Source organism: Mytilus californianus, unplaced genomic scaffold, assembly GCF_021869535.1.
Source record: "Mytilus californianus isolate M0D057914Y unplaced genomic scaffold, xbMytCali1.0.p SCAF_3, whole genome shotgun sequence".
NCBI classification, from domain to species: Eukaryota; Metazoa; Mollusca; class Bivalvia; order Mytilida; family Mytilidae; genus Mytilus; species Mytilus californianus.
Genome location: NW_026262679.1, coordinates 91,492,194 through 91,507,453, shown reverse-complemented (window position 1 = coordinate 91,507,453; position 15,260 = coordinate 91,492,194). Strand labels below are relative to the sequence as shown.

At 33.0% G+C, this 15,260-nt stretch overlaps 1 protein-coding gene across 1 annotated transcript in view; it reads left to right on the top strand.

The window, feature by feature from the left end:
• LOC127735404 (probable E3 ubiquitin-protein ligase DTX3) overlaps nt 1-15,260 on the top strand; it is a 17,235-nt gene extending 1,975 nt beyond the window's left edge. The window contains exons 2-4 of the mRNA XM_052245583.1: nt 10,414-10,791; nt 11,210-11,427; nt 14,829-15,260. Of these exons, the coding sequence (XP_052101543.1) occupies nt 10,426-10,791; nt 11,210-11,427; nt 14,829-14,937 (693 nt within the window). The 5' untranslated portion in view covers nt 10,414-10,425 and the 3' untranslated portion in view covers nt 14,938-15,260. The remainder of the gene's footprint in view (nt 1-10,413; nt 10,792-11,209; nt 11,428-14,828) is intronic.

Below are 15,260 nucleotides of genomic sequence, written 5' to 3'. Positions count from 1 at the left end.
AAAGTGTTCCTGATAAAGTTTACTGATTTTGATTTATAACATACTTAAACGTATATTCACAGTGTGGGAACGGAACTGTACGGTTTTTTAATTGTTTGGTCATTCGCCATTCGGGAGACTGTCAAGCGGGTCTCCGACACTCGCATGACTTAAAAAACGGTACAGTTCCGTTTGCACACTGTGATATTAAAATACAAAAAGTAAAAAAGAAACAAATAGCAATGCATGGACTTGTTATAATGTTTCAGTATTTCGTGCGTATTTTAGACTAGACGCCATCTAAGATGACCTCCAACTCTGAGACTACCCAAGGATTTATATAGTTACTATATAAGACGTCATATAAATCCTTGGACTACCGAAATTAGATTTTTACTTGGCAATAAAATACGCGATTGTCTAAAAGTTTTGTTGTTGTTGAAAACTTATATATACCTTGAAATTACGCCCCAGTTCCTCTATCACGAGTTTCCAACGTATAAAACAATATACATAGATTTAACCTTTGTGTTCTGTTCACTTTACACCCACCGTCACCCCCCCCCCCTCCCCCCCCCCCCCCCAAAAAAAAAAAAAAAAAACACAAGAAAAACACCGTACACAGAAAGAAATTTGACTCAGATGACTTAATGAATAGTCATCTGCTGAAATATCATTTTTGATTCAAGTAGGCGTTCTAGTTCTGCATGTAAATCATATCAAATGATTGGTTGTTGATTGCTTAACGTCCAGTGGCAAATATTTCATGCATATTCAGGACCATATCCAACTATCGCGGTCATCACGTGACTTTTACAATTCAGTAATGGCCGATTGATTATCAATGAAAATGAACGGGCTACATAGATTAAACGATAATAACTTTTTTGTTACATTGTGTATTTTACCTTCCAACCCCGCGTTTTATAGTATTTTCATTTTTACAATTAAAAATGTTTTAAGTTTCAGTTCAGAAATATGATTTCTTGCTTCAAATTAAGTTTGAAAATGGAGGTGACATAACCACACAGCCTCCGTTGACTTCTTCGTTAAAACTCAATAAAATTGCAATGGGACCTTCTTATATGATCAATTTTCTCAACTTATTATTTGTTAATAGTATCCTTCCAACCCCTAAAAAGATCGACAACACATTCATTTAAATGAAATCGAAACCCAAATCAGTTTAGGTAACTAACTTTTTGCTTCAAAATTTGATTGAAAAGTTTACATTTTGACATTCGTTAACAATATTTTGAAAATGGCGGCCGATGTCGGAAGTGAACAAAGACACGACATGTATTCATTTAGCAATTAATCAAAAAAGTAATTTGTGAAATATTTATTAAAGGGTGTCTTATTGTTTATAGAAATTTCTTATTTCACCTTTAAATCAATATATTTATTAGAAACAGTCTCTTGCACTCAAAACAAAGATTTATATGCATCAACCATGCATTGTTTACATTGACCATGTTGACAGCGTAGGTCGACTTGTGAAAATATATATTGTAATATTTTTACGATGAAAATAAAAAAACTGTTGGATGCATGCGTTTTCAGTTTTTGTCTTACCTTAAAGCAGCATAGAATCAAATATTTTGTCTTTTTGATAAAGTAGATACATGCTTTTTGTTTTGATAAAATTTCGAAGTTACGAAAAAAATGGCGACCAAACAATTTTCAAACGTAGACGATGTTCGACACTAATTTTGCCCATGCAAATAACACAATTTAATTTCACTGTTTATATTGCAATTAAATATGACACGATATTGTCACTCTAATAATACCCAAGGACATAGCTTGATTAAGGAGATATTAAGTCATCAACGTGATCAAAGAAAACAAACACGGCACCTAATCACGATGTAAGATCATGTAAGTTTTGACAAGACTTATGTAGATTAGTATGGTCCGATTCTTATAGAAATTATTTTATGGTATTATTTTATATTAATAAAAAAAACCTCGAAACCCCGAGGTGAAATATCTATATTTTTCAATTTTCTAAATCTTTCATCACACGGGTTACCAGTGAATTTTTCATAATCCTAATTAAACCAGTAACATGCAGAGTTATCGAACGTAATTATGACTGGTATAGTTGCATATGGGTCATTGTATTTATATCAAAGGAAAAGGTAAGTCTTAATGATGTCGCCGATTTCGGATAATGACTGATTTCATTGAGGACGAAAGGTTAGAAAAAAAATAGTTAAAAATTTAGTTACAATGCATTTTTGCTAAATCAAAAAAGAAAAGAAAAAGGAAATGTTTCCCTTTAGTACCCCTTTTGGATAACCGGAAGTTATGTTATCTGAGGCGTTCCGAGCGGAATGTTTATTTTCGTTGCTGGTGGTTGTGAAATTTACCACATAATTTTACCTTTTTTCTGTCATTAAACTAAAGAAATGTGATAGAAAGTACAGAAGCAGACAGAAAGTAGGCAATATCTTTATTTCGTGCTGGTATTTTTTTTTACTGCATAGGTTTTGCATTTATTTTTAGATAAATCTGGACACACAATTAATGAAAACGAAAGTACATTTTTTTTTACATTTATGTACGATAGATCTTATTGAAAATTCTTTACACATTTGTGCATGTGCTTTCCTATGTGCCTTAAAGAAGATTCTGGACCAGTACCATCACAAAATACACTATACAATAAGATTTTCAGACAAATAAAATTATAAATTAAAAATTAAGTCCATATAATCAGAGACATATATATATCCAGAGATTGGCAACTACGTGAAATCACGTTATTTCATGCAGACTGGAATGAGAATATCGCCGATTTATTACTCTACAAATTGGGGAAGAATAACCTTCGATAGCTAACCAAAATAAACAAAAACAAAAAACCAATGGGAACACTTACCTCAGATAAAATAATTTCTTTTCTAAAAAGCTACATGTAACTGAAATCGTAATTATTATCTTTATGTTTTTATTCAGAAATTTTTTTTCTGCTTTTCAGCATTTCTAATTATTTTAAAATTAAAATCTGGCAGAGATTATTATATTGATAATGCATTAGAAACATTTCTGTACTAATCATTTATTTGCTAAAGTTTGTTCCTAAATTACACAGTGAAATTATGTCCAGGTTCGATTCTCCTTTAGATAATTCCTTAGAGTTGTGATTGTGGATTGTGGATTCACAGGTGTGCTATTACGTAATTTATTGCCCTCCTCTATAAAAAACCTAAGTCAACATAGCTGACAGCTATAATACTGATTTTTATACGACCGCAAACAAATTTTTGTGGTCTTATATTGGTATGACGTTGGTGTCGTCGTCGTCCGAAGACACATTAGTTTTCACACTCTAACTTTAGTTTAAGTGAATGGATCTCAATGAAATTTTACCATAAGGTTCAATACCACAAAAGGAAGGTGGGGGTTATGGTACCAACAGTTAAGGAATTAGGGGCCAAAAATAAGCATTTTTGTAACTTCCAGACATAACTTGTGTGTAAGTGTATGGATCTCTCTGACATTGTACCACAAGGTTCCATATCACAAAGGGAATGCTGGGATTGATTTTCGGGGTAATTGCCTCCAAATTTTAGGAATTAGGGGCCAAAAAGGGGAAAAAACAAGCATTTTTCTAGATTCATGACAATAACTTGTGTGTAAGTGTATGGATCTCTCTGACATTGTACCACAAGGTTCCATATCACAAAGGGAATGCTGGGATTGATTTTCGGGGTAATTGCCTCCAAATTTTAGGAATTAGGGACCAAAAAGGGGAAAAAACAAGCATTTTTCTAGATTCATGACAATAACTTGTGTGTAAGTGTATGGATCTTTATGAAATTGTACTACAAGGTTCCATATCACAAAGGGAAAACTGGAATTGAGTTTGGGGGTAATTGCCCAAAAATTTTAGGAATAAGGGGCCATAAATGGGCCAAAAATAAGCATTTTTCTAGTTTCCAGACAATAACTTGTGTTCAAGTGTATGGATCTCTCTGAAATTGTACTGCAAGGTACCATACCTCAAAGGATAGGCTGGGATTGATTTTGGGGGTAATTCCCTCAAAATTTTAGTAATTAGGGGCTATAAACATGATAAAAGGGCAAAAAAACAAGCATTTTTCTAGTTTCAGGACAATAACTTGTGTGTAAGTGTATGGATCTTTATGAAATTGTACTGCAAGGTTCCATATCACAAAGGGAAAGCTGGGTTTGAGTTTGGGGGTAATTGCCCTAAACATTTAGGAATTTGGGGCCAACAAGGGGCCAAAAAACAATCATTTTTCTAGTTTCCAGACAATAACTTGTGTTCAAGTGTGTGGATCTCTCTGAAATTGTACTGCAAGGTACCATACCACAAAGGGAAGGCTGGGATTGAGTTTGGGGGTGATGAATCATAATTAAGGGGGTTCAAAAAATTGGGGGGGGGGGATTTTTTTTTCCTTTTTTTTCTTTAAAATTTTCCATTTTAAATTGGTTATTTCTGATTTATATATAAAAGCAAATAATAATGATATGGTTTCAATAGGTAAATTAAAAAATTTTAAGTTCTTAGACCACTTTCATTCTGTGTGAGAAACCTATGCTGTGTCAAATATTTAATTACAATCCAAATTCAGTGCTGTATCAAGCTTGAATGTTGTGTCCATACTTGCCCCAACTGTTCAGGGTTCGACCTCTGCGGTCGTATCAAGCTGCGCCCCAGCAGAGCATTTTATTTTTTATTGTAATTGCATCAAAGTGAATGAAATATTTGAAAAATCAACCTGTATAGACAGATCCTGTATGTCTTAGGAAAGTAATTCATGCAATAAGTACAACAATTCTTTAAAGATGAACCAGTTTTAAAACCAAGGACTAGTACAGAGGTCTGTCTATATAAATAATCAAATCAACTGACAGCCATACTGATTTTATTAGTGTAAATTGCATTAAAGTGGGTGAGAATTTTCAAAATTCAACTGATATAGATAGAGCCTGAATGTATTAGGAAGCTATTTCATCTGACAAATATTTTTCTTTCTTTTAGAGAGAAAAAGTTTTAACCAAGAAATATGACCTTGTTACAAATTTTCGTAACGTCCATGTTGACCCAGCTTTCTCCTTATTTATGACTGGAATAAAACGTTAATCGTCACAATATTTTCACGCTACAAACTGAATAAGAGAAAGTAAATAATATAAGAAATTGAAAAATATACTTACATTATGCTGTTTTGAAATGCTTGATGTAAAATAACAATCGTAAGTCACTTGCAATCTTGTCTGTTAGTAGTTACAAAATGGCAGTACCCACGCTATCGTTAAAGTCACGCCGCCTGCATGATTTAACTTGGATTTCGCTGACCACTGTTGAAGTTGCCAATCTCTGTATATATATGTCTCTGATATAATACATGTACATGTATATACATAACTTTATGTATTGCATTTGGAACAAATGAAAAATGTGAAACAATTTAAATAAGAAAAATATGGGCCTAATTTATAACAAAACAATTTATGAAAAAACAAATATGACAGACTTGAACCAACGACAACCACTAAATTACAGGCTCCTGACTTGGGACAAACATGAAAATAATGTGGCAGTGTTAAAGGTACATTGTAACTTGGGACAGTGGTGTTACAGCACAACATGAGAACAAACTGTAAATATCAGTAACAATTACATGTAGCTAAACTCAAAAGATTGGTACAAGGCTAATCAGTATGTATTTTCTATAGGAATTGAAAGAGTGTCTTAGGATTGCAAGATTGTGATTGCAATTTATTAATTTTAATACTTAACATGTATCATATTTTCTTCTGCTTCTATGCAAGTACATACAAAATCAATGTGTTTGTATGGTTCCCCCAGTATGTACATTTGTATAAATTTACACTAGTCTAGATGAATATGATAACATATTTATGCCCTCGCCATAGCAGAGGGCGCATTAAGTTTTACCCTTGTCTGTACGTATGAACATACGTCCGTACGTCCCAAAATTGGTTTCCGTTCTCTAACTTGAGTTTGCCTCAACCAAATGTTATGAAACTTATAAACAATGCTTATTATCACAAAACACAGATCAACTTTGAATTTTGGTGGCGTCACTTTAACCGTTCTAGAGTTATGCATCTTTATTAATGGAAAAATTGCAAAATTTTTAGTTTCCGTTCTCTAACTTGTTTGCCTCAACCAAATGTTATGAAACTTATACACAATGCTTATTACCACATAATACAGATCAAGTATGAATTTTGGTAGCGTCATTATAACCGTTCTAGAGTTATGCCTCTTTATAAATGAAAAAATTACAAAATTTTTAAGTTTCCGTTCTTTAACCATTCTCGAGTTATGCCCCTTTATAAATGGGAAAAAAAATGCCAAATTTTTTGTTTCCGTTCTCTAACATAAGATGCCTCAACCAAATGTTATGAGACTTATACACAATGCTCATTAACACAAAACACAGATCAAGTTGAATTTTGGTGGCGTCAGTTTAACCATTATCAAGTAATGCCCCTTTATAAGTCGAAAAATTGCTAAATTTTTAGTTTCCATTCTGTAACTTAAGTTTGCCCCAACCAAACATTATGAAACCTATACACAATACTTATTACCACAAAACTCAGATCAAGTACAAATTTGGGTAGTGTCACTTTTATCGTTTTTGAGTTATGTTCCTTTATAATGTTGTATGCAAGCGGTGGCATCATCTGTGTCCATGGGGACACATTCTCCATTTATTTGGTTTTTAATGTGCTTCAACTTCATGAAATGATTTGGCCTTCCAACTGTTTTGATTCACCGATGTTGATGTAACATGGGTCTGGTGTTGATGAAACATGGGTCTGATGTTGATGAAACATGGGTCTCTGGTGTTGATGAAACATGGGTCTGATGTTGATGAAACATGGGTCTGATGTTGATGAAACATGGGTCTGGTGTTGATGAAACATGGGTCTGATGTTGATGAAACATGGGTCTCTGGTGTTGATGAAACATGGGTCTGATGTTGATAAAACATGGGTCTGATGTTGATGAAACATGGGTCTGATGTTGATGAAACATGGGTCTGATGTTGATGAAACATGGGTCTGATGTTGATGAAACATGAGTCTGATGTTGATGAAACATGAGTCTGATGTTGATGAAACATGAGTCTGATGTTGATGAAACGTGGTTCTGATGTTGATGAAACATGAGTCTGATGTTGATGAAACATGGGTCTGATATTGATGAAACATGGGTCTAAAGTTGATGAAACATGGGACTGGTGTACTACAAAATCATAAGCCTGGTATTTTTGATAAGTTATACATATCCTAGGCCCAAAAATATGCATGTACAGGGGTGAAACTTAACTTTGTAAGGCCAGTAGCCAGCTGGGCTACTAGACTTGAAAATCAGTTAGCCCAGACAAAAAGTTAAAAGCCCGCGAAGTGGGCTGAACTTGCCAGGGGGGTTTGGGGAAATTTTGAAATTTTAGACTCAAAACCCTGCATTCTGAGCATACCTGGAGGTGATTTAGATGCTTGGGAAAATGTAAATTTTGTCTTATTTTTATATGACCGCAAAAAAAATTTTGTGGTCGTATATTGGTATGACGTTGGCGTCGTCGTCGTTGTCGTCCGAAGACACATTGGTTTTCGCACTCTTAACTTTAATTTAAGTGAATGGATCTCTATGAAATTTTACCACAAGGTTCAATACCACAAAAGGAAGGTTGGGATTGATTTTGGGGGTTATGTTACCAATAGTAAAGGAATTAGGGGCCAAAAAGGGGCCAAAAATAAACATTTGTGTAACTTCCAGACATAACTTGTGTGTTAGTGTATGGATCTCTCTGACATTGTACCACAAGGTTCCATATCACAAAAGGGATGCTGGGATTGATTTTGGGGGTAATTGCCTCAAAATTTTAGGAATTAGGGGCCAAAAAAGGGGCAAAAAACAAGCATTTTTCTAGTTTCATGACAATAACTTGTGTGTAAGTGTATGGATCTTTCTGAAATTGTACTACAAGGTTCCATATCACAAAGGGAAAGCTGGAATTGAGTTTGGGGGTAATTGCCGAAACGTTTAGGAATTGGGGGCCAAAAAGGAGCCAAAAATAAGCATTTTTTTAGTTTCAGGACAATAACTTGTGTGTAAGGGTATGGATCTTTCTGAAATTGTACTACAAGGTTCCATGTCACAAAGGGAAAGCTGGGTTTGACTTTTGGGGTAATTGCCCTAAATGTTTAGGAATTTGGGGCCAAAAAGGGTCCAAAAATCACATTTTTCTAGTTTCCAGACAATAACTTGTGTTCAAGTGTATGGATCTCTCTGAAATTGTACTGCATGGTACCATACCACAAAGGGAAGGCTGGGATTGAGTTTGGGGGTGATGAATCATAAGGGGGTTCAAAAAATTTGGGGGGGGGGGGTTTTTTTTTTCCTTTTTTCCTTTTTTTTTTCTTTTAAAATTTTCCATTTTAAGTTGGTTATTTCTGATTTATATTTAAAAGCAAATAATAATGATATGGTAGGAGATACACACCAAACAGGATGTGTAAATTATTATATAATAAGTATTGTGCAATAGCAAGAAATTTTCAATTGCACAGTATTGCACAATAGCAAGAAATCTTCAATTGCACAGTATTGCGCAATAGCAAGAAATCTTCAATTGCACAGTATTGGGCAATAGCAAGAAATATCCAATAGCACAATATTGCGCAATAGCAAGAAATTGTCAATTGTACAGTATTGCGCAATAGCAAGAAATATTTAATTGCACTGTATTGTGCAAAAGAAGATACTTCATATAAATTGCTTATTTCTTGACCAATTTCAATGGGGTTTTATTCTTGAATTCTTGGGGTTCTTTAATATGCTGAATCTAACCGTGTATTTAGTTTTTGGATTTTGGGCCCTGTTTTTAAATTGGTCCACATTGAGGTCCAAAGGGTCCAAAATTAAACTTTGTTTGATTTCATCAAAAATTGAAATATTGGGATTCTTTGATATGCCGAATCTAACTGTGTATTTAGATTCTTAATTTTTGGTTCCGTTTTCAAATTGGTCTACATTAAGGTCCAAAGGGTCCAAAATTAAAATTAGTTTGATTTTAACAAAAATTGAATTCTTAGGGTTCTTTGATATTCTGAATCTAACCGTTATTTAGTTTTTGGATTTTGGGCCCTGTTTTTAAATTGGTCCACATTGAGGTCCAAAGGGTCCAAAATTAAACTTTGTTTGATTTCATCAAAAATTGAAATATTGGGATTCTTTGATATGCCGAATCTAACTGTGTATTTAGATTCTTAATTTTTGGTTCCGTTTTCAAATTGGTCTACATTAAGGTCCAAAGGGTCCAAAATTAAAATTAGTTTGATTTTAACAAAAATTGAATTCTTAGGGTTCTTTGATATTCTGAATCTAACCGTTATTTAGTTTTTGGATTTTGGGCCCTGTTTTTAAATTGGTCCACATTGAGGTCCAAAGGGTCCAAAATTAAACTTTGTTTGATTTCATCAAAAATTGAATTATTGGGGTTCTTTGATATGCTGAATCTAACAGTGTATTTAGATTCTTAATTTTTGGTTCCGTTTTCAAATTGGTCTACATTAAGGTCCAAAGGGTCCAAAATTAAACTTAGTTTGATTTTAACAAAAATTGAAATATTAGGGTTCTTTGATATGCTGAATCTAAACATGTATTTAGATTTTTGATGATGGGCCCAGTTTTCAAGTTGGTCCAAATCGGGGTCATTAAGTTTTACCCTTGTCCGTCTGTACGTACGTACATACGTCCCGAAATTGGTTTCCGTTCTCTAACTTGAGTTTGCCTCAACCAAATGTTATGAAACTTATACACAATGCTTATTACCACAAAACACAGATCAGGTTTGAATTTTGGTGGCGTCACTTTAACCGTTCTAGAGTTATGCCCCTTTATAAATGGAAAAATTGTAAAATTTTTAGTTTCCGTTCTCTTACTTAAGTTTGCCTCAACTAAATGTTATGAAACTTATACACAATGCTCATTACCACAAAACTCAGATCAAGTTTAAATTTGGGTAGCGTCACTTTTACTGTTCTTCAGTTATGTCCATTTAAAACTATATGATATGCAAGCGGGGGCATCATCTGTGTCCACATGTGGACACTATCCACATTTATTTTAATATCTTTTTAAGACAACTAAAGAATTCTCTGTCCTTAAATACATGTAGATGATCAATGAAATATTTATTGTACATGTATCTGTTAAAAAGTACAATTATTAAAGAAGAAAAATTTTGAACATGCACTGTTGAAATACCAAAGAATAATATCATAGAAACTACATGTAAATGTATTTATGTATCCCTATGAACTTTGTCATTTATTAACAAAAGTCTAACTTACTTTTTGTTTCACATAATTCATTCATCTATTAGAAACAATGCAAATTTTAATTCTCTTTTTCAGTTGCAAATAATCATGGAAGAACCAGAGGCAATGGAAGTTGATGACAATACATATAATGGTGTACAGCATTCACAAAGTGCACCAGAGTTACAAAGAGTACTTTCAGAGGAGGAAAAACGGTGCTCTATATGTCTTGACGATTTTATAGACAAGAAAATTTTAGATAAATGTACTCATCCTTTCTGTAAAGGATGTATAGAGTTACATTTCACATACAAACCAACTTGTCCTGTGTGTGGGACAGTATATGGTAAAGTTATTGGTACTCAGCCAGATGGAACAATGACTATATCAAGTTCAAAAAGGCGATCCTTGCCTGGACATGAACCACATGGATATATATCTGTGTCCTATGATTTTCCAGATGGCACGCAAACAGTAAGCTATCTCAGTTTAGTCAGTTAATAGATCATGGTATAAATGGTTAAAATATGAAATATACACAAATGTGTTCAGTTAAATAAAACCACAGTACAGAGATTTTTTTCAGGGCACTAAAGTACTTATATCATTGTAAAATATAGACATATGTGAAATTGTATACAAAATGCTGAAACATATACTGGATTATGTCATGTAAACAAAACTTTACACTCAAAACTGTGTTGTTCACAGTACTGATTGATAATAGAATACAAATGTAACAAGACTCTGATAAATATAAAACATGACAAAAGCTTAAGGTATTTTGTAAATAGAATATCTTCTATTGTAGAACACAAAAGTAAATATACATGTACATTTGTACACCTATTTGTGTCTAAAGATACAATATTTATTTTGTATGATGTTTTAGGATGTACATCCAAAACCTGGAAAACCATATTACGGAACCAGTAGAACTGGATATCTACCAGATTGTCCAAAAGGTAGAATAGTAACCAGGCTTTTGAAAGTTGCATTTGATAGACGGTTGGTATTTACAGTTGGTAGGTCAAGAACAACTGGAATGGATGATTGTGTAACATGGAATGATGTGCACCATAAGACTACGTTGGCAGGAGGTCCACAAAAGTAAGTTTATATATCATCTCCATCAACTGTATTTCAAAGGAGAGATCTAGACACATCAGGAAATAAATAATTCTTCTGAAGCCTTTTTGCAGTAAACATCATTACATGGCATATGAAATGCAGTCAAAACCCTTATAAATGTCACTGGTTCAATAGCTATATCTTCCAAGCTTCATCTATACCTTCGAGGGTTCAACCAACATGGTGCAGTGAGGTGAAGAATTTTAGATCAGATCAATGCCCATGTAAAGCAATTGATTAATAAAGTATACTCAGATTATCAAGTTACAAAATGATGTCACCATGTGTATTTGAATAACCATACTTGTCAACAAAACTGTGTTATGAAAAATTACATAAGTTGTGCATGGTGTATGAGTCTCTGTTCTACATATATATAAAAAAGGTTCATTGTTCAACTACAAGTATGGACAAGGGAAGATAACTCTCAATACTCTAGTTCAGGGAAAGCTTGTTCGCGACCTAGAATTCTGAGTGGGTCAAGCGTTTAATTAAAATTCATGCGAGAATATGCAAGATTTGGATGAACTGGGGGCAAAGTCATTTGGTACAAATCAATATTCGATGTTAAGGATGTCCGCCGCTTTCCCGTTTACCTGTGAAGTCGTTGAGTGTCATCTGTTTTTTGGTTTATGTTTATGTTTAATAAAGTAAAAAAAATATTGTATAGAATTTCAAGACCTAGTGTATGAAAATTACGGGAGAAAATTGGGAAAGAAATTTGAAGGAAACTTGAAATTTACCTTGCAAATAACCAAAACGAAATGTTTGATAAAGAAGGAACGAGGGCCTACAAGTCCCTGGAAGCTTCCAAGAACTTCGAGAAAGTTTATGTGCAAAAATATCATCTTTGGAGATTGAGAATAATTTCCTGATACATGCTGACGTAATGGCATTAATTGCCAAAACAGTATATCATTCAACAGTGACACTACATAATTTATTCTCTTTGGCTTGTGTCGGTCAGATATAGATAAACAATTTAAACCATATGATTGTCATGTAAAACGGAGCTTTTTGAAAAGTTGTTTCTTGTCATAACACAACTTGAAGCTAGTCGATATCATGAATGATATTATGCGAAGTATTCAATAAACTATAACCATGGCTTCATAAATGTTATGTTTTCAATATTGTATAAATAGTCTGATCGTTTAACCTTGGAATAGTATATACGTTCCTTGTTCAACCCATAATAAAAAAAGTTCCCTTAAAAACAAACAGCTATGTACAGTTCATCGTATGGAATTAAACTCTTAGCAAAAAAGCCACACCCACTAATAAGCTATACAATGTCTTTACTCGGACTGTTGCATTTTGAACAAACAAGTGAAAAGTCCAGCGCAATGTAGAACAAAACAGTTTCAACATTCATATATCATTATCATGATCTTGACCTGCATGGATATGCATTTAACTTGCAACTGGACGATTAAACAAAACGGTTATTGATGACTGTATGAACAACTTTAACCTTAGACAAAACCTGAATTTAACTGTTAAGGAAAAACGAAGTCCATTTAGAAATAAAATACGGAAAAATGAAAATAAATATTTGCAAAATTTTGTCCTGGATACTGTATTTTGGTCATAAAGAAGCTTCTGTCCCAATTTCTCGAAATTCCATTATGTTTGACAAAGATTTTGATGTAAAACAAAGCTTTAACCACAGACTGAACCTAAATGCTGACGCAGCCAGCGTTAACGCTGACGACGGAATCACATTTATTATCATTTTTCTACCTATTAACGTGAATTTTCTGACAGAAAAATAAATATACAACAGAACTGTTCTTTAAAAGTATGTAATCAAATGCCAAACTATATATATATGTGTGAAAATTTACTTTCTGAAGATATAAAAAATATATAAAGTATCTTTTATTCTGTTTAAGATCTTATAAAATCTCATTAAAATTAATTAGATATTCTGCATACTATATTATGTATGCTTCATGATAAGACAAGATAAAATGCTGAACGACCCAGATCCCCCTCCTTTCAAAATTGTCAATATCTGATGCATTTGAATTAAGCACGATACCTTTATGTAAATTTAATACACTCATGCAATCAGGGCTAGTATTTTGAACATATGTTTTAACGGTAACTGTCAGAACATGATTATAATTATTAAGGGTACATTAATTTTGTCCAACTGTCGCCTGGTGAGATACATAGTTTAAGGTAAAACTTCATGATACCATATGGCCTAGGTGTTGATTGACTTTTATTTTTATGACCTAAGATATGGTAATGAAATAGCACCCGTAACTTGTTGAATATATCTGCTAAGTGAACATCACGTCATGAATCTGTCCATTTTTGCGTGAAGGTGACACGCAAAGTCAGGTGACATATCAAACCGTTTCTTTTGTAATTAAGATTAATTAACATATAACAGTCAAAATAGTCTGTTTTAATCTGTCAGTGTAATCAATCACTTTTCATAAATAATCTGATTACAGTAATAACGATGCCGATCTGATAAATCAATAAACTGATAATGCCCCCAGTTCATCAAATCTCGTATCTAATCAGTCGATAACGCAAAATCACAACCGATCTTGCACATGCGCATTGTTTCCCTGAACTAGAGTATTCAATATATTGTTAACATGGTTAAAATGTGTTCCATTGCATTAAGTTCACATTGCAAATGAAAACAAGCTTTACCCTTAAGTGCTCACAAGCCCTTTGATTAATTTCATCATGAGTCTGTTAATTAAAATTATGAAATATAAGGGAGAGTCCATAAGATTCAGGTACATACAGCTCGAAGTTGTTTTGACAGTAGTTATTAATAATAGAATTTAATTTAATTCAAGTTAAGTTTGTCTGTGACCACTGCATTACCAAAACCAATACAATAGAAAACAGTTCCTTCTCCCCATTTCATTTAGCGGCTGACACTTTTAAACATCAGGGTTATTATTACAATGTATTATGGTAAATGTTAAATCAGTTATAGAGTAAAAACATTTACAAACAATGTGAGATTATTGTCCACCTATTAAATGTACGAGTAGATCATAGTTAGGCATTTAAATCACATGTTAAGGATATATAGCAAATTTTGCATGAAAACCACTACCATTGCATTCTTAAGATAAAATTCAAACCCTATTTATAAGCTATCTTTTGAATTAGCATATTAAAATTCTGAATCAGCAGATTCAATTCATATAATATTTTAAAACATACATTTGTTATCTTGATTATGCATATGATAATTGCTAAAGAAACTAGTGACATTGTGACAGAAATAAAATTTACATTAGAGAATATTTATAATTTGCACTTCCTGTTAATAGTTTTAAAATAAAGCAGAGTTGGAGGTGCTGTCTGCTGTTGTACAATGTATTTATTTTTATTTTCAGCTTTGGCTATCCAGATCCAACATATTTGGATCGTGTACTGGAAGAATTAGCAGCAAAGGGTGTAACAGAAGCAGACTTACATGAGGCTCCAGAAAATGTGATAAAATGACGCTCGGTTTTCAGTCTTCATAGGAAAATTATTTTAATGACTATGTCTCATGACTATATTTTTATAACAACTTGGAAAGTGAATTTCGATACATGTTTATGAATCATATTGAAATTCAAAAGCCTCATCGAGAGCCTGTTAAAATTGTGACAATGCATATATGAAGTTTATAGAATGTGATAGATATTGTTTTTTTTGCATTGTGTTTTAATACATGTATCATGTATCTCACTGTAAATTTGTGATTGTTTCATTATTTTTGAAAAGTTTTATGAATTTTATTTACTGTATGACCATTTGCAAAATTAAAATTGTTTTAGCTA